Raw genomic sequence first — 21,054 nt, forward strand, 5'->3', positions numbered from 1 at the left:
TGTTTTGTGTGTATTTTCATTTTTAAAAGGATTGTGCCAGGTGATGCAAAGGTGAAAGGTCAATTTTTTTATCCTGATAAAAAGGAGACTCCTAATAGGAGAAGGGTTATTTGCAAGGGGGTCTGGATAAGCTACAGCTGTGTGGAGTGTGTTTTTTCAGGGTTTTTGTTTGGTTTGGTTTGTTTTTTTTAGGTCTTATGAAAGTAGGGTGGATTGTTTTGTGTTAGTTGTACAGAAATACTATTGAGTGTTTTTTGCTTTACCTAAGAAAGTGAAATTTATGGTTTATCTAATACAAAGACTTTTCTGTGTAGTGTTTGCATAATAGTTCTTTTAGCATTAGGTTAAGATGTTTCTGATCAATTTCCTGCATGTTCCAGGCTGGATTTCTCCCAGGTATGTTAATGTTATTCTGCTATATGTTTATTAACTGTGCTTGAGAGATAGGTATCAGGGTGGTCTCTACCCGCCTCATTACTTCATTGACCTAGCCAGTAAATGGGCATAAGTAAACTTCCTGTACTGTCCTTCTAAAGGAGGGGGGGGGGGAGCTAACATTTTTGAGTAGTAGGGAAACAAGGTCTTCATGGGGAGCAAGCACCATGAGTCTTCCTTCCTCGTGCGTATGCTGATCCGCTCATGCGTGCAGGGTAGAGAACATTTGGATGTAACAAAAGCAGCCTCATGAATAAAAATCTGAAGTGTATTTTCTGTATAGAGGGCCGTGATGACTTCTGTGTTTTGCTGGTATGACACGGGGTACTGCAGTGAAACTTCATTCTAGAAAGCGGCCTTAAGAACAAGTAAGAAACTCTACTGTAGTATAGAGACAGCTTAGACAGCAAGACAGATAACTTCTCCTAAGCTCCAGGGACTTGAAACACTGAATCTCATTCAGTTGAATAAATACATTTTAGCCTGTGCTCCATCTATAGGGTACCAAGTAGAGTTATTACAAATCCCTTCTACGCTCCTCTAGGGACAGCAAACCTGGTCCATCATACTTGAAAATTCTGTGCTTCCACCTAACCCAAGGCTGCAGTAGGGCTGATCCACCTGGCTCCTGAGTCACTTTGCGCTAGGAGAACGTAATCTTGTGCAGTCCTACTGTTGCCTGGCATGTTTTGCTGCCTGGGACCTGTCCCATGCCATTGCCTGGAAGGGAAAAAAAAGACTGCCTACAAACTGCATTTCTTGTGAATCAAAGAAAGAAGAGGAAATGGACAGTATGTAATCAGAGCAACCAGCCCAGCTACTCAGCATAGCAGAAACCTGGAGGCTTTTACTACATTTTCATAGAAAAAACGTTGTGCTCCATACACAGCAGTGCAGAAGGTCAGTGTGTAAATCTGTTGAGTGCTAGGGAATTGATTGTGCCCAATCCTCCAGAGCATGTATGTGCTTTTTTCATCTGAGTTTATAGAGCTACATATGGCTTGTTTTCCATTAGCAGAAATAGCCAAATCTATTAATATCAACAACATGGATACAATAAGAGGGATTTTTAGAAAGACTTTTAAATAGGCTCAGAATTCATCTTCCAGTTGTGGTGGTAACTTCTGCACCAACTGTGCCCTCTTTGTACTGGAAATGTGCACTCAACACCATTGCATTCTGCAGCCCCACTGCTACCCTTGCCCTTCTTGTCCTGCTATTTGGAAGATAGGATGTTGGGGGTTGGACTAGATGATCTCCAGAGGTCCCTTCCAACCTCAACCATTCTGTGGTTCTGTGTAAATCAGAGCTAAAGTCTAATGTGGCTCTTGTATGAATGTGAAACTGGCTGATAGAGCTGCTATTGACTGTGTTAGTATGACATCAGAATCTGAGCTCTTCTCTGCTGTGCTAAGTGGTTTTGGCAGCTGATGAAAATACCAAGTTTTAAGTCCACTCACTTGGCCTAAACAGAGTAATGCTAATTTTTAAAGCAGCCAGTTTGCATAAAAATACAAACTCTGAGCTACTGATGCATCACTGTAAGATTTGTGCTTATTTAGTAAAGAAACAAATACAAGCCTCTTATGTTTTGTTTCCCTCTCAACATATGGTAGTAAGAGCACTCCTTACATCACTGTTACATGACTTTACTGCTGCTCTGAGATCTCAAGGGTGCAACTATCTTATTTCATAATCCAAAGCAAGCTGTACAGTATGGCATAATGTCATTTAAAAAGTGTCTGAAGTAGGCTTCCTTTGTTCTGCTGTGTGAAATCAGTACAAGAACACAAGTTTTCCAACTGCCTTAGAGTATTACGAAAGGGGGATTCCTCTCCAGAATCTTCCCTTCACTCTTCCCTGGAGCAGCCATCTATGGTTTTTTTCCCCCTTCACTTCAAACAAATGTATCATTTTGTTACATGCAGCAACAAAAGAGCTCAAACTCATCAAAAATCATTTCATCTCTATCCCTCCACAGCCCTCAAACCAAGCCCATAAAACAGCAATTCAAGTATCTGCAGTCTTCCTCAGTTCTTACCCATATATGGCTTTGTGCCAGCAATTGTGGTGACTTGTATTTCTTTAGTCAGCATGGTGGCAATATTGAAATCAGTGATGTGCACGTGTCCTGAAAGAGAGAGGTTAACGAGTAACTGAATTTGCTTTAATTTCGTACTAAAAATAGCCTTGAATAGAGAACTTAAAATATACTATGGAAAGAGTTTCCAGGAAAAATTTTTCTGGGAGAACTGATGGGTAATAGTTTACCTTCTAGGTAAACTATTCTAGGCTGCTTATAGATGTATTTTTTTCCAAATTGTACTTAATGATCATCATTTTGAGTGTTTCCAAATTTTGGGGAGAAAGTAACTGAAATTTTTTCCTCAGGAAAAAAAAAATCACTATATTTAATATTTAAAAATATTCCCTGATATTTTTGAGCAATAAGCATTTGACCTCTTAGTCTACTTAATGTCTTGGTCTCTTATACTCTCATGAATTCAATACTTTCTATGTTCATCTAAAAGGATATACCACCAAATAGTCTATTTTTGATGAAAGTCATTCTGATGGGGAATTCCTACCCAGCCTCATTTGTTTTTTATCTTGAGTTTCATCTCAGTGCTGCTGAGAGACTTTTCTAAGCTCAGACCATAACTTGTTTTATAACTGTAAGTGGTTTGAAGATGAGAAGGCGAAAGGCAGTCTTATAGACAGTATATACCACATTCATAACCTCCTTTCAGTGATCAGTTCAGAGTTTAGGAATCGAAATCCTTTTCTGCTCATAAAAGTAAGACTCATGCCTCTGACTTCTGATGATTGACTAATAGAAATAGCTGATTGCTGCAGTCTGGAAAATAAAACTTATTTCAGGCAGAAACTTATATTATGGTTTTGCACAATATTTAGCCTAATGATGCCTAGGTTCTGCTACTGTGCTAGTACTTCCATGTCCTTTCACAGACCAAACAGTGCCTGCCTCCACCGTGCCCCTTCCAGCACTAGACATTGTCAGTGTGCAAAACACATCCTGGATCACAAAAAAAGCCAAAGGAAGGAGCCCTGTACCTGCATATCCCTACCACCCCTGCGTGTCCAAACTATGATGCTGTATGGCTCAGAAGGATGGATATCTATCATGTAGATATGTATGCATGTAGATGTATGCATATCTACAGTTCCTCTAGAGACAGACCAGGAAAAGGATCAGAATTCAGTCAGAATCAATAGAATGCGGCCTGCTACGCTTTAACACAAATCTGGGCATATTCAGTGTTTGAGGTATACATTTTGGGGGACAAGGACCATCTCTTTGCTAGACACTGGGCTCATTAGCACTGAGCTGCAGTCAATATGCTTCCAGACACTGTTGCCACCCACACAAACTAGGCAGAGATGAGCCCTATTCTGAAAAGCATCTGAGTAGAACGCCTTGGGATCGTGTCTCAACCATTTAACTTTCATCTTCAGATCGGGAGCTGGCAAAGATGAATAAATGCCTCACCTGCTCCCTGTAAAGTTATCATCTAGCTTTTCAGTAATTTTATATTCTATTATCAGCCTGTCTGCCTGCCTGCCTCAGGCTGGGAAAAAGGCATTCTGTGTACTGTTCACTAGGATAGCTTCTCTGCTAATTTAGGCCATACCATTCTGTGCACCTGTGTGCTCTGTAGGCCCACAGTCCCACTAAGGCACAGATTTCCTTATAAAATCTGTGATGTTTCAGTCAGGCTTGAGTTTGAAGGAAGAAAAAAAAAAAAAAAGGAGGAAAGGAGGTCCCTCTGGTTAGCCATCTGTACTGCTGGAAGAACATGACTGAGATGTCAGAGCACATCTCTCAGATGCTGTCTGAAAGATTTGTCAAAAGCACTTGTCTCTTACTGCTTACAAAATCAGTCAGTTCCTTTTTTCCTTTACTTGCAAAGGAACTGACATCAAATCGTTGGGGAGTACTCAGCATGGTGTGATAAGGTTCAATAGTGACTGCAGTGTTATAGAACAAAGAACAGACCAGATGATCAGGGACATCAGCTACTGGGAGACAAAAGGGAAACACCAGCTGTTGCTACTGAGCTTTTGGGTCAAATCCTGAGGCCAGTGTTTTTGTAATTGCTCAGAATCTTCAACTGTGGCCAGATTCTGAACAGAGCACAACTAGGGCACTCTGGGCACCATGTTCTTCCTGAAATCTCACCCCATCTGCTTGAAATTGGCACTTTCAGAGCAAGCCTTTGGTTCTCCTGAAAATGCAGATCACCTGTGTGAGTCCTATGGGCAGAACAGAGGGAGAAGCAGCTCATACTGTGCAGTGCATTAGGGCAAAGAATGTTCTTATTACATTCAGCATCTCTATTACGACGTTATTCCTTCACCTTTCTAGAGCATCTTTTGTGCAGTCAATATAAGGTTTCTGTAAATTCAACAAAGAAAACATTTTAAAGTATATGAAGCTAGAGGCATAAGAGCTGTGAAGTGCTGAATCTCTTGGTCAGATTGTATCCTAACTTACTTATCTGAGATTAGAGAATAAATGCCACAAATTAAACCTGTAAAACCTGGCTCTGATACTTCCATTTCAACCATAAGCTCCCATCGCATCCCTGTTATATAGATATTTAATGGTAATCACTGACTAGAAGATATGCACCCTTGGCTGTGGTCTGCTGTTAGTTTCAAGCCATCTCTTATTTGAAGCTACTGCTACTCAACTGTTTGTAATGAAGGCCAAAGGACTGCAAGAACACAAGGTTTCAGTGCTTGCAGATACTAAGAATGAACTGAGGTGGCAAGTAAATCCTGGAGTAAACAGGAATGGTTCTCATCTGTGTGCTCAAAGTTACTGAGCTGGCATGAACTCATCCATTTTAGCACCATCGTGGAGAAGCAGCAGAACCTTTGGGCTGTGGTACAAGAAATAACATCGAGCAAAAACTTTACAGGGCTCTTCCAAAACCTTCACTTTTACTATGGATAAAACTGAAGTTTTTTTCAATTTTATTAGACAAATGATCTGGCCAAAACCTCCTAAAGAACTGATCACAATTCCTGGGAACTCCCGTCTGTTACATTCTTTTATTTTCCGGTGAGCCCTGTTGTCACTGAGCCCAATCAATAGACTTAAAAAAAAAAAAAAAAAAAAAACCACCCACCTCATTTTGTGCTTGGAATGATTGTTAAAGGGGGTGATGTACCATAGATTTTTTTTTTCATTATAAGACGCAATCCAAATCTCTGATGTCCAACAACTGTTTTATTTATTGTGCAGAAAGAAGTTTGCCCTATATTCCATTTTATTTATGATTCACTTAACCCCTTAGCTGAAATAGGTAAGGTAATACAAAACATCGCTAACTAATATGGCAGATGGAAACACATCTGTCTGGAAACACACACAGATGTGTGGTAAGTTCACAACAGTCAGCAGCAGGAGGACATGCTTTAATGTGTGGCATCCTGACAGGTATTTGTACTATCAAAGACCTGAAAGAGAAAGCCTCATACACAAAGATCAAATGATGTTTACAAGGGCCCCTTCAATGTAGTTGGTGATTAACACCAACAAAAGGAGTACTGCAGTTTTAACACAAACATGAACCTCTGTAAATACGCAAGGATGAATGAGAAACACCACTGAAAGGTACTGCACAGATGAAAAGACTGGCCAAAGGGCAGAGTTAGACAGAAGCAAGAAGAATCTAAAGAAATGAACCAAATCTGATCGCTGAAGGTTTTCAGGTGCTTAAACACTCTGTGGAGACTGGTCTCAATCAAGAACATCATAAGAAATAATGTTTGCAAATAACATTTTTCAGATAGTACTGGTGTAAGCCTGGTGAAAGAAGAGGAGAGGGAACGGAAATTTGCAGCTCCGTTCCACGCGGAATGAGATACAGAAAAACAAGCACAATCTACCAGGCTAAATATAGATAAACGTGCTACAAAAATAGTTGCTCAGGGGACAAGAAAAAGCTGAATTGTGTGTAGAAAGCTTTCTGTATGCATGAGAGGACACATCTTTGCTGCCATGGATGAAGATGCACAAGGAAAGGAAAAGAAATAGAACAAGGAGTCAGAAGGACACTTAAGCCAAGGGTACATTTGCAGAAAATAAAACTCTGAAACCTCTGCAATAAACAGTTAAAATGTCACAGTGGAATAGACGTTCATGTAGATTAGACCCTAAATCAACCCAAATTGCAAAGTCATTACAGAATTTTGCAAGTTATTTGCTACTGAGCTGAATATAATGGCAGAGAAGCAGTGCTTCCCCTGCTTCCATTTTTTTAATCCTCTTTGGAAGAAGAACGCTGACCTAAACTTCAGTGCTCAGAGCTCCCCCTAATTTGACTGCACCAGACCCAATCCTACCGGGTCTGTTAGAACAGTTCTTTGAAAATGATCAAAGGTCACCAGAGACTGCCAACTAGTTAGGAAGTGATGGTATATAGCTGTGAATTGGCACCTTCTCACTCTCACCCTCAGTAAGAGTGGAGTGTGTTGCTGGAGCCAGCTGCTGCTACAGCTGGGAGCTCTCCATCCTCAGCTGGCCAGAGAGAGAGCAGCTGCTGGGGGACCTGAAGCGGAGGGGAAAGGAGGGAAGAGACACAAATACAGTGGGACAGATTCTGAGGTGACAGATTCTGAGGTGACAGAAGGAAAACTACCGACTGAGACAGGAGAGAGAGGCTATTCTACATGAAGGCAGCAGCAGCTTTGCTGACAGCTCCTAAATAAATAATTACCTAGCACTTTGAAATTAGAGGTCATATGCAAAACTGGTAGAGCCTGGGCTCAGGTGCTCCGAGGCAAACCTAGTTACACAGGAGAACTATGGCAATTCTTTAAGAGTTTCAGTGTCTGTACTAAAGTCTCTGAAATGATAATGACTTCAGATATTCCATGTTCCTGGATTGATTTTTTTTCTCTTCAAGTAGTATCCTGTAGTTGCTGACAAAGATTTCTCAAAACAAGTTACATGAATTTTCAGAACATATTAAATGACATAAAATATTTTTCTGATGACTTAACAGCTAATAAATATCAGACAAATCTTCACTGAGAGAATTTTGCCAGAATGAAAAAAATAATCTAGAGAGTAACACAAAAATATAGTTGGAGTTTTGCCTGAGAAAAGACTAACGGAAAAAATTATAGCAACATCTATAATATACTCAGCCCTAAGTCCTCTTCCAAGCTCCCCCTCAATAACAAATGTTCAAGGAAAAAAAAAAAAAGCCAGAATGGAGATTATTCAACCTTAATTCATTCTGTTTGTGAGCATACATTACATACACCCTGTAATTACAGGAGCATTTCCATCCAAATGATTACATTCTAAAAGGAGTTTTAAGCACCTGTAAAGAAGGTCTTAGAATAAGCTGTGTCATCTTAGTACGGATGTACAGTATCATCTCTGGTAATGTTTTCTATAGGTGTCATCTAGTCAGAGATGTTTAATAAACACTGATGTGCCACTAGAAATAATGCAGCAACGCAGGATTGCATAGCGCCCTAAACATACAGGATGCTGCTGCTCAAAAAGCAAAAGACAACAAGGAAAGGGTAAAATAAATAAGCAAAGCACAAAAAAATGGTTCCTATTCCAAACTGCTTATGCACTAAGAGAGTGAAACACAAAATGAGGAACACAGCGAGCACCCAACTGCTAACATGGAGGTACCACTATTGCTGACTCTGCTTTTATGCATATGCATGACCGAAAAGTAACCGGTACTTACCATGCTCATCCAGTAAAATGTTGTCAGGCTTGATATCCCTAAGAAAAAAGGCAGAGAATGGGAAACAGCCATTAGCCTGGAACATTTGCAACTGGAACTAATTTTCTACTAAAAGAACAGCTTTTCAAGGAAGACACTTCGCCTATTCCATTAGCTGTTTTGGAATCTCATGGACATTGATCTACTGATACTTACTGCAAAATCTTCTTAGCCAGCTATTAACTTATATTTTTCATACTTCATTATGAAAACAATCATATTTCATAAAACAGTAACATTTGGCAAAAAAGTGCCTCCTCTTTTTCCAAGCAAAAAGAAGCTATTCAGAGCAAATGATGAACACAGAGTTTTGTATTTAAAGTTCAACTCCTTTTACTCATTTTCAGATAAAACAAAAAACCTCCCCACAAATTTGCCTAAGTGTTAAAGTAAATGCTTTCTTGTGAAGTGTTGTCAAGAAACTCTTGCCAGCGCTGTACACTTTCCTGTGTAGTATGTGGTTTGAGAGTAGTAGCATTTTAGTCCATTTAGGTTCAGAGGAACTCTGAACCACATTTTCTGTAATTCCCAAAATATGGCCCTCCAAGGTGCAGTGAGCAGTCTGGATCATACCGGACTCTATGCTTAGAGAGGCTCCATTCAGAGAGGTAGACTACTGACACCATAATATAGTAAAGAAGTCAACAGATACCATCCTTTCATGGATGAGAGGGAGAACAATAGAAGGAAGCACTCCAATGCAGGAGAGACAACGCAACTTGCAACGCCAACAGTCTACACAGCTTTCCAGCTTTCTGCATGGACTGAGCTGCCTTTCCCTACTTAGTTCTCTTATCAGAAAAAAACTTTGCTCCTGTTTCAGAGTCTGAACTTTCTAGCTGTATTACAATTTTCCCTAAGGGTTTGGAGAAGTTTTTATCTGGTGGTACAGCCTAAAGGGAATTCCCAGCTAGACAGCTAACAGTTTCTTAGCCACAAAGAATATTTGCCCCTTATTATTTGGTTTTATTCTTCAATAAGATGTGTCTAAAGATTATCATGCAAAAAATAGATGGGGTCAAATATTTATACCCCCCACAAAAGGATATGAACAAGCTTCAGGATGGTGTTGCTGTGGCTGGTAATACTGTCAATTCTGTAAATGACGATGGTATTTTTATTTCTACTAAATATGAAATAACAGTATTCTGACTGCCAAAAGACAACCTCCCACCAAAAATCCCCAAAGAATAAAATAACCATAATGTACTATACTGTGCTTTGACCTCAGGATATTGCTGGTAAAATATGAAACCTGTATGCAAACAATGAAGAGGGATCATTTTATTTATTGATGATATGCAAATGCCCCAGACTATTTAACACTGCTTACTAACCTTACAGCACCAGAAAAGGGCAGGGGAGGAGGAGGAGAAAGGGAAAATCCACTGAAAGTTGCAACATAAATAAGGGGACAAGACAGTTATCCATGGGTGGTTTTCTCACTGCTGCAAACACCACCAAAATCACAGAAAGATCTTGAGAAATTCCTTCTGCCTAGCCATTAGTAGGACAGGCTGGATTATAGAGACAATGGTCAAGCTTGGTCCTATGCTTTCTCATTAACACACTTCATCCTCTTGTCCTTAAGAAACTATCCAAGATGGAAGTCACTGTCTGGAGCCAACTTCTTTGGTGCCTTGGACGTAGTAGCCATGGTGCCAGCTGGAGGGGCAAGTTATGGCATATGTAAATCTATCAGAGATCTCACAGAAACACTGTATGGGCACCATGACAAGGTTCATTTCTCAAAAGACCTCGGGTGACCCATATCATATTCTTTCTCCTGCTGGTTTTGGTGATTTCTAATTATAAAAAGTACTTTTGTATCTTAGGAATTAAAAAACAAAACAAAACACAGACTTGCTTTCGTTTACATATTTGCCAAATATCTGTTTTTAGCTTGTAATAGGTATTCACTGCACAAGGCAGAACAGGTGTTCTAATGCATTATCTTTGTTTGGAATTTTATTTATTAATGCTTTTATTTTCTTTAAAAGAGAAATATAATCTCAGCTGCTCCTTTGTTCCTCTAGATGAGCAAAAAAATTAACACAGTAGGGAAAATCTTTACATCTATATCAGTATATCAGTCACCAGTCTTGAGTACATTACTAAGTATCTCACACTTGGGGAAACAGCAGAAAATATGAGGTATATCAAAGCTTTTAACAAGAAAAATACTGAAGTGAAAAAAAAAAAAGATGCACAAACTACTCCTTGTACTTTACTGTAAAGTAAAATTAATAAAGAATCTAACAATAAGTTATGAAATTAACCACATCACTATAAGGGAACTAATGGAAAGCATAATTTTAACCCAAATCGACCTATCTGTCTATAAACACATTTTAGAGAAACCCACTTCTTAGTCTGCAAAAAATACGGTCTTTGTTTTTTCCTCCTGCTACTTAAAAGTAAATAGACTGTGGAAACAAGCAAATTTTCTTTAATTTGCTTCCATTAGAAGGAACTGCAGATGGCTTGCAGAAGGGATCTTTTATGTCAACTACTTTAAAATCTTTGTTTTAAAAACAAATGGGTTCCCTGCAATTTTTGCTCCTAAATACAAAAAATGCTCCTATAGCAATGCTATAAAGAAATGCTTTCCATTGAATGGAGAAAATGTACACCTGATATGCCTACTGTATGCACTTGAATGACTTTACAAGACATTACCTGTTTTTAATGAGCTAATTGCATCATTTGCCTTCCACCTGCTATCAGACTGAGCCAGGCACCCTGCAATGTAATGCTCTGTAACGAAACTGTCAAAAACACTAAGCACACATATGATAACCCTTTACCTTCCTGATGCTTTCCACCAGGCCCAGGGCTTCAAACTGAACAAATGAGTAGGTTTAGGATTTTACCTTTAAAAATGTAACCACTAAAATAAAAGTTTGAATTCACCTAGCCCTCTGGAATCAAGAAATGACAATGTATCTAATCACCATGTAACACCTTGAAGTTCTCCAGCATCTTCTCAACCAAACTACTCCCAGTGGGTTATAAATACCATTACCTTCCTTGTGCAGTCCCCCAACACAATTCACACAGGTCAGTCCAGTCAATATCTGCTGGCAGTTATCTCAGTGTGTTTCCACAACACTGGTTATGGCCTCTTTTGCTCAAATTCTTCTCCTCTTTCCAGAGATTAGATCTTTGCACTGTTCAGCAGCAGTCTGTGGGAAGGGACAGAAAGTTCTGATTTCTGTCCCTTTTGACAAGTTAGGCTGGCTGTTGACCTTCTGATTGTCATTTTTCTTGGCCAGCGTTATCAGCCACTGGGAAGGAGCCCGCCATGGGGACCCTTCGTAATGATAGTGACTTTCCCATTTCCTTCTCGTTGTAGATGGCAAACAGCAGCTAGAGAAGGAAGATTCTGCTCTTCTGGCTGTCCCAAGCTGTATTCCCAACCAACAGGTATGCAACAGATGCAGAGCTGGGTGCCAGCCCCTGCCTGCTTAATGCTCTTGTGGGACATTGCATGCAGCCACACAGCAACTGCAGTCCAGCCCACAAGGAAGCAGGCTTAGCTTCACTTGTACTCTCTTGCCTGGGACTAGCATCATGATTCACTTGCAAAACTGTCCTGGTTGCTCTCTGCAGGCCCTTTCAGAGACAACAGGTGAAGGAGGGAGAGAAAGACACGCTTTTAGTTTTTCTGTTTTTTGCGCCAGAGAATCTCATTTCTGCTGTTGGAAAGGAGCGAGTCTGTGACTCACAACCGGCTACAATCTCCTCATTAACAGCACATCACCTGCATGAAGTGCTCAGCCCTCTCCTGATAAGCCACAGGCTCCAGAAGATCCAGACTGATAAAAATAAGGTCACTCTGGTTCAGCTGTTTCCTGTGTTCCTATGGCCTAAATAAGGTGTGTGGTCCAGGCATCAGCTATTGATGTGAATTAATCACAGGAAAAGGGCAAGACCGAACAGTCAGAGGCCACTGCTGTGAACCTTGCAAAGAGGCAGACTCTGTTTTGTGGTTCCCTACACCACAGCATGACAAATGGCCTGAAATGACTCTGAACTGAGTTCCTAGGACTGAAAGCAAAGCAGTTTTAAAAATCTTCTCCCATAACCCCACCTCTATTTACAAAAAGCCCTCTGGGAAACTCCAGAGATTTTGCCCCTCCCCTTTGTATCTCCCCTTACAGTATACCCATAGTAGGATGCCAGCACACTGCTCAGTGATGCTTATGTCCGTACGACTGCAGAAACGCAGCTCAGAACACAGATCATAGTCTCTCAGGTGCCTGGTGCTCCTTTTTAACCATCATGTCTTTGATGATTATGTGGAACAGTCTACCTCTCCTACTGACTTTTTGTTACAGCATCAAATCGTGAAGAGCTTCCAGCCCCCTTAGTCCCACAAACGTTACTACTAACAGTAACATATTACTAATAGAGAAGAATTTCTTCCTTGTGCTTGTGTCCTACTCAGCTTGTCAAGGCCAAGCCACCAGTATAAAGATTTGCCCCTTACTGTCCAGGACAAAGACAGCTTAGTCTCTATTTCACAATGTTTAATTCATGCTCATTCATTATTTGGTGCCTGTGAGCAGGTGCAGGGCAGAGAATGCTAACCCAATACCCTCATTACCACATGCCAGTTTTGTTTCCCAGATTACAGCAGTGCCTGTGGTTAAGCAAGTCCGAATGAGGTAGCTGAACTGGCCTAATTACCAAGATCAGATGCATCATGGAGCAGAAATCTATGCAGGTATGAAAACAAAACAAGAAGCATGAAAAATAAGACTCCTGAGAAAGTAAGAGCTATCCACAAGAAGGTCTGCCTCAAATCAAAGCAAAGCAGAACCTCTTTGGTACTCTGGGGTAACTGAGGAGGGAACATTGTTATGGAAATAGTAAGAGTCAGCCTTTTCACTTTCACATTTTAGAAACAGCAGACAAATACTGCTTGACATGAGTAAGTGTTAATCTTCATCAGCCCTTAAATAGAATGTTCCTTCCTTTACTAATGATTAGAATCACTTTAAAATTAAATTTTGCACTACGCTTTATTTTTATACCTCACAAGAATGGGTTTTTTTGGAATGATATTTATAAACAAGATAATCTTCTGCCCTCCTTTTCTAACACTTTTGATTGTCCCTTCTTTTTTATACCCCAACATCAGTTATTAGTGGATATCAAGTCGAAAACGTTGGACATCTGATGTTTGCGTTGCCTAATGCATCAGGAACGGGAAACAAGAACATGGCTGTCCATCTGTAGCCAATTCCTGCCTCTCAAACAAGGGAGAACCTTTACTTGATCTGTTATCTGGCTGTTATTTTGCTTCAGTAAAGAGAGCAAATTTTGTATGATTTTTCTGTAACACCTAAACTCCTACCTAAAACTGTAATGCACTGTAAAATAGTTTTTGCCCTTGGCAACATGGAGTCCAACTTCAAGTCCTGGAGTGACTTGAACACAGCATGCAATTTGTGTATCAGTTTGCAAAGAAATCTGTGAGTTTTCAGGCTCGCAGGAAATAAAGTAATACAAGGAGAACTGAAACGCCAAGTACAATTCTTTGCTGACGTGAATGAACTTAAATTGAGTTTTGCCCATTTATTCAAGCTGCTCATACAGCCACACAATGCAAATGCAGCACACTACATCATTCTCTTACTTTGATCAAGATGGTTTTATATAGAGTAGCATGGTTTCTGATTCTGTCCTGACATTACCTTGACTGTATTCTTATAGCTTGTCTAATTAAATTTCATTTTCTTTCCATAATTTTTTTTCTTAATTTTCTTTCCATAATTTTTTTTTAAAGATCTGAATAATAATTTCTTCATTTAGGAGTAGTGTCAGGTGTCTTTTTGAGGAAGATAAATTATAAATCAATCCGAATGGCACTGGGAAGGATGGTGACCTATTGCTGCTCTGCACTGCATGAATCAGCTTTTAGGGTCGCATTAGTAATTCAGTTGAGAATTAAAGTCTTCAAAGGAAAAATATACATTCTGTCATTAATAATTAGTTTTTCTTGAAATTATTCTTCTGAGAGGTGGTTGCAATCAGTAGGACATCAAGTAAGAACAATCCCAGGGGGCTGATTACAATTGGTTTTATTATTCTTACAGGTATATATATTTTTTAAAACAGCTAATCATTTCCTCTAAATTTTGTACATTCCCATTCATCTGTGATGCTAGAATAAAGCAGAAGACATGACCCAGAGAAGGACATCTGGAAATTCAAGGTTCCTATCAGGATCATCTGTTTTCCTTTTCTTTCCTGTTCCCTTCCATTCCTCTGCATCAAATGCTGCAGCACAGTACAATAGCTTTGAGAGCCGTTCTCTTCCACAGCATGGAAGTCTCCCTTTATGTCAAAGGAAACAGCAGAGATATGAGATAGCTTTAGGTCTTCGAACGTGCTGGAAGAGCTCAAATATTTTTTCACTTGCCATGAAGAACCTCAGTGACCAGAAAGAAATTCATCACTTCTAGAAAGGCATCTAACTACCTACAGAAAAAAAGGGATGCTTGGTCCCATTTCTTGTCTTTCACTTTGGTACAGAGAGGGAAGCAAATGGGCAACACCTTCAAGTGTGACAATAGAAGAATTCTGAATCCTGAGGCTCTACTGTCTGCAAATAGCTTCCTATCCTACCTATCAGGAAATATCTAAACCCTAAAGCAATGCTTGAACGGGTCGCCATACTTTTCTACTTTTCAAGACTACATGTCACACGGGGGATATCAAGACACTGTTGTGGTTAGAACGTGAAACCAATAAACACAAATCACTAGTCTCTTGCCTGGAATAAAACTAAGCAAAAGCAGTCAGACATTTGCTTGTCCACTCTGTGAAACAGTCTGAGACTTTCAGTTGAAGGCACCACACAAACACTAGGTATCACTGTCTGAATATGTCTTATTTACCTACCAATAATATTGCTATCTGTTTGGATCAATTTTAGAATCAAAACACAACCAAACCTATCTGGGTTCTGAATGCTTGATGTATCACCCACCACAAAGACCGATGAACTGGAAAGCAGTGGCTCTTTGTGGTGATGACGCATGAGGCCGAGTAGAATGTCACCTTATCCTGTGCATCAAAAATGTTTTCCTGCCAAAAAATTAAGCAACCCTGACATAAGCATTCAATTGCCAAGTGAGCCCTTTTAAACACATCTACAGTTTCAAGTTTGTGTATTTTGTCAATTCCCAGTCCACCCCTACTGCAGCCTATGAACATCAGTCCTCCTATGAAGTCCCTGGCTGACCTGTGGATGATGTGTCTGCTCTGGAGATAGTCGAGGGCCAACACCAGCTCACAGATGAAGAGTTTCACAGTGCCTTCTTGGAATCGCACATTTTGTTGGAGATGATAACGCAGGTCCCCTCCAAGCAGCAGATCCACAACCATGAACATATCTTCTTCATCTTGGAAAGAGTACCTAAAATGGCATAAACATGGTTCGAGGAGCATAATATCAAAAAGCAGATTAAAAGGGGATAGAAAATACCTCAGGAAATGCCTGTAATTTCTTGAAACTTTTTCACTTGGTAAAAAATAATTTCATAATCTTTCCATGCTCAGTTTCCCACATGCATCTAAACCTCTTACTGACAATATTCTCAAAGTACCTGAGCTGATGACACTTTAGCTTGGGTTCCACAACAAAGTCAGTACAGCTTGCATGAAAATTGCCAATAGGCTCAGTAGAAGAAAAGGAACACAGTGATTTTCTGCAGAACATGTCTTACTATCAGCCACTTAAAAAAAGAAAGTCGAATCAAAACTCTCAACATACATTACTCTAATGCAGTTTGCATCAGCCAGTATCACTGATTTCATGTTGAACATCACATCTATTGTCTACTCCTGTCAGCTGGAGCACACTCAACATAGATTCTTCTGAGAATTTACCTAACTCCACCAAGCTTTAAGTGAGCATGGATGCACTAAGATGTATCAAGCGCCCAAACCTGGACCACATTTGAGCAGATTTACAGGAGGTGACAAAAGTCGGTACAGAAAACAGTGCAAGATCATGGTTTTCTTCATTTTCACAAATCAATACCTTCTTCTAAATTTGAACTTCAGGATGACTGAATCATTTTAACTCATGTTTTTCCTAATAAATTCATCCTGAGATAGAAAATTCAAAATAGCCAAAACATCTAGTCCAGCAAACTGAAAACCAAGCCTTTCAAAGGGAAGCAGTGGACAAACGTGACTTCTGGACTTTGCTGTGCTCTCTGCCAATGGTTCTAACAGTCAAAAGAAGGACTCAAGTACCCAATATTCTCTGTACCTGGAGCATCCTGTGATCACGAGTACAGACTTTACTAGTGCCAGTTTTTGTGCCAAGAGGGTCCCACAGGAGAAGCACAAGAAAACAGAACGCTGAGTCAGGATTAGTTTGCTTGAAAACACAGCAGAATGCACAGACTTCAGCAACCAAACCTATGAATGTGGTTATGCAACCTTTTCCCCATCACAAAAAGACAAAGTTCATCAAAAACAATGAAGCCCCAAAAGCTTGGAATCATTTCTGAATATACATCCAATGTTTGATCTCTTTTTTTGTTGTTTTTGTTTTGTTTTGTTTTTTTAATAAGGGGGTTCATTGAATGCAATGGAGGTAAAACTTTTCAAAGAAGTAATAAAGGACAAGGAGGACCTATGCTGAGCTAACAATAGGGAGATCTCTGCCGCTAGCAGCTCAACAGTCACTGCTGAACAGCTCTCGCCTTCTGGACGAAGCAGTTTGCTTCGTACTCTCTGCCACTGAGTGTTTTCTTGACACTGGTGTAGTACAGTGAGTTTTGTGATACCACAAGTGGGCATATCTGAGCACAGCATTATTGTCCTGGGACAGAAGGCAGATATGAATGCTCTTGACATTTTCCATGTGGGGAGAGAGGAACATGAAGTTACCAGTTTACTGCTCAATTCATGGACCACCTCAGAAGGCACCCTTCAGCCTAGGCTGCAGTCCAGCACTGCCATGAATAGAAAGAAGAGAAAAGGAAGTGTCAATTGTTCTGGCCTCGCAGGTCAGTCACACAGTCATCTGTATCTCTCCTAACACCTTATCAAGGGGGTAGTTTGAGATTTAGGAGACAGAATGGCAACTCAGTATCTCTTCAAGCGGATCACTCAGGAGGGTGTTTGGATGCTAATTTCCTCCCCCTAAGGGTTGCAAAGAGAGCTAGACAGGAGCATGACATGCAGAAACAGCTTTAAGATGTGTTTATCATGGGATATGAAAGGCAGTGACTAGCACAGAGCAGAAAGAGCCCCGAACTATGCATTTTTATTTCAGAGAAGACCCCACAGTAATGCCTTGTTTCTTGGCCTTCCCAAAGCGCTCGGCAGTGTACAGCATGCACTGGCTTCTTTTATTCAGCTGTAACTGCTGGTGCCAGCAAGAGAGCAGCTAATGAAACACTTCCACTTCGGAAAGGTGACATGGGAGATGGTAGTGTTGCTATTCACTTGCATGTAGCCAGGAGACGCTGGCCCCAGGGAACAACTAAAACGGTTACCACTGTGTGGAGTGATGCAGCTCTAGAAATCACCAGTATCATTACTTTGCTGGTACTCTGTGAAAACCACCTGTAACAGACAGCCTACACTGCCCTATCAAATACTCTCATATCTAAGATGCCTCAGAGGGGTTAAGGACACTGTGAAGTCCCAGTTGCCTGAGCAGTCAGTAACTCAATACAACAGTGGCAATCCAGCCTGCAGCTCTGGCTGAACAGTGTCTTTGGCTGAGCAGCCCTTGGGGGTCATGATCAAATCTTCATGATGGACATTTCCTCTTCTCTGGACACCCAAGAAAATTGACCCATAGAAGCAAAAAAGTAGAGAGAGAAGACCTAAGACAGCACATGCACCTGTCCTCAGAATCACAGTGAGTAGCTTTTTGTACCAAAAGAACTCATATCCATCTTCTGGTTCTCATGACAGCAGCCTGTTAATAAACCCATTATTCAACAGAACAGGGGATGCAGCTGTTATCTCCTGTTCCACTTTAAGTAGCATCATTTAATTTAACAATTTTCTGAGCATCCCTTTGAGACAGTCTAACAATCTCCTGTGACCAGTTTCTTCCTCATGGATTTTACTTAGCAGCAGTCCAGCTTCTTGAGGCGATGACCATCACCACTAACCAAAGCATTACTACACTTGAAGCTTGTGGTCCGTGTATCATTTAGAGGGCAGGAAAACGAAAGGCTACACCAGGAGCCAGTGATGACATGACCAAAGAAGTAGGGAAACTCAAATGATTTGCTCTTACTGGTCTATACACATGCATCTGCTGTTCAGTTCTCAGCTGCTTACTGAGTTTTGCCTGAAACTGCTTGCTCAAATAAGAAAGCAAAATTTTGAGATATACCCAAAGCTTTGGGAGGTCCAGATCCATGATTCTTCTTCAAAACCACATCTAATTAGAAAAGTACTGAATGACAATACAGCTAACAGCACCGAAGCGACATATGAGATTTCAAAAAAGAATACAAAGTTATTCAAAGACTTATGATCCGCAGTGGGTTTTATTCCCATTTTTGTGTTTAGCATTGAAAAATTCTACTTCATTCTAAAAAGTACTCCTATATCCAATAAATGTAATTACTCACCACTCTGGAGGGATCCTGTAATTATAGGATATTTACCACTGAGCCCCTTAGAAAAATGTAATAAAAAAAAAATCATGCAATATGACACCCCACCATTTGAAATGTTTCTGATGTTCTAATAAAATTAATCTGGCAGCCTCTAACAGTAATAGAGTGTTATTTATAACTCCTTTCTACTTCACCACTGCAAGGAAACATGCTGAATCAAATGAAGATGTCTTTTATCACTGAGCTGATCAGTCCTACTGCTGATGCTTGAAAAAGGGCTAAAACCAGAGCATGCAGGTTGCACTTATCACATACTCTTAAAGGAAAGAGATTCTTTTATGTACACATTTCCCAGACAGATATATAGGTTTCTGCAATAAAATTTGAATGGTATTATTTTTACGTCACTAAATTCAATGATAAAATGCCTTTTGTCTTTGCTGATTAGCATTAGCAGTCAAATATCAGTAAGGTATTAAGGCAGGCTTTTCAAAGTACAAAATAAACCATGGAATCAAGAGGTTGTGAAAACAAAGAGAAGAGTTGAGACTAACACTCATTTTAGATTGATCTCATTGGTATTTGGCAGCTGATCTTCTCCCCTCTCTCCCTCCCCTGCCATATTAGATGTCTCATCGTCTGCTGGCAAGACAAAGTTGGTTTGAGAGGTATTCAATCACGGAAGCCTTTGGAAAGTCAAGTGCAATGCATCTAAAGACAGCATTTCTCCGTTTTGAAGGTTGTGCTGGTGCATGTTTAACAGTCCAAGGCCTCAATCCCACTTTGGACACAAGGGTGCCTGCAGCTCACAGCAGCAGTCTTCATGTGTTGTGAACTGGGGCAGCTGAAACACTAGAGAAGCAGTGAGGTACAGCAGTTTTCTAAAGACTACGTTTAGCTTTCCACTGAAGACGGGCTGAGCCACTTCCTACCTCTCAAAGATTTGTGGCACAAAAACCTTCAGACAACTTCCACTGCGCCTACATTTTGCTATTCAAGGCAAGGTATCCTCAGCTGTGAAAATAATGAGGAGATGGAGTAGTTCCTTACTTTCTGAAGGGAGCAGGTTTTTCCAGGCAAAGCATGGCCAAAAGGAAACCCTATTAAAACAGCACAGCTTGTCTATCAATACAGTGCTATTACTGTGTGGTCCTGGATGCTACTATTTTTTGCAAAGGAACAGCACTAAATAAAACTGGGTTATGGGTAACTAGCAATACCCGCCTAGGAAAGAACCACAAAGGGAACACAAACTCTCTCGTGAGTGGTAAACTTCTTGTTTAATTAAACAAGATTCCTTTGAAACCAAAGCCCAGGTCAGCAGAACTGCCAAGAAGCCACATCTCCAAGTGAAGCCAAGAACAGCCACAGGCACAGTGCATGCAAGAGCATTCTTCAGAGTGATCACAAGTAAGATGCTTCTCATCACTGCCTCTCTCCATTCAGACAGCACCTCAGAGACAGCCCATGGACAGCCTGCTGATGGAGAGACCAATGTGCCCAGCATGGCTGGTTGCATGAAGCCCTTTGTGCTCAGGATGGCAATCCACCAGCTGCTCCTGAAACTTGCTTGCAGTAGAAAAGTGGGTAAGTCTGGTCTCAAAGATGTCTCTAATTAACAATGTTGACTTAGCCAGTAAGTAAAGGAGAAATATCTTACCACAAATTAACTAAGAATGGGTGTTCCAGGCCCTGCATAATCTGCAGCTCCTTGAAAACGTTTCTCACTTCGTTTCGTTCCAAGCACTTTTGTTTATTCATGTATTTCATGGCGTACAATTTCTTGGTGTCGTTCTTTTGTACAACACAGACCTAAGTGAGCAAATCAATTGGTAAATCAGAGATAACTGGTCAGCAAATTTATGCAGGTAAAACAGTCACATGAGCACCGTTAGAGTCGTTAACTCTAACAAAGGCAATGTTGCTAACTCTGGGCATCACCATAAATACCTCATCCCTTTGTTCCTTTGTTGGGGGCGAGGGGCAGGGGGGTGAGAGCAAAGACTTTATCACCACAAAGGTGGTGTTAGGGAATCACAGATGAGTCAACATTTTATTTAATAGCAGTAACTAATCGTGACCATTTTCCTTCAAACTGACCATTTGCCTTCAAACTGTCCATCCCTCCTAAATCAGTTACTATTTTGAAGAGTTCCTTTCAGCACGGAAATACAGAAACTGGCAGCAGCACCTGAATTTTCCCCTTCTTTATAAGGATTTAT

The 21,054-nt window shown here is 40.4% G+C and overlaps 1 protein-coding gene across 1 annotated transcript in view; it reads right to left on the bottom strand.

The window, feature by feature from the left end:
* Positions 1-21,054, bottom strand: part of STK32A (serine/threonine kinase 32A) — a 42,372-nt gene that overhangs the window by 12,636 nt on the left and 8,682 nt on the right. The window contains exons 3-6 of the mRNA XM_009678588.2: positions 20,493-20,644; positions 15,475-15,648; positions 8,181-8,218; positions 2,477-2,566 (exon numbers count right to left, since the gene is read on the bottom strand). Coding sequence (XP_009676883.2) covers positions 2,477-2,566; positions 8,181-8,218; positions 15,475-15,648; positions 20,493-20,644 — 454 coding nt within the window. The remainder of the gene's footprint in view (positions 1-2,476; positions 2,567-8,180; positions 8,219-15,474; positions 15,649-20,492; positions 20,645-21,054) is intronic.

Source organism: Struthio camelus, chromosome 13 (assembly GCF_040807025.1).
Source record: "Struthio camelus isolate bStrCam1 chromosome 13, bStrCam1.hap1, whole genome shotgun sequence".
Classification (NCBI taxonomy): Eukaryota; Metazoa; Chordata; class Aves; order Struthioniformes; family Struthionidae; genus Struthio; species Struthio camelus.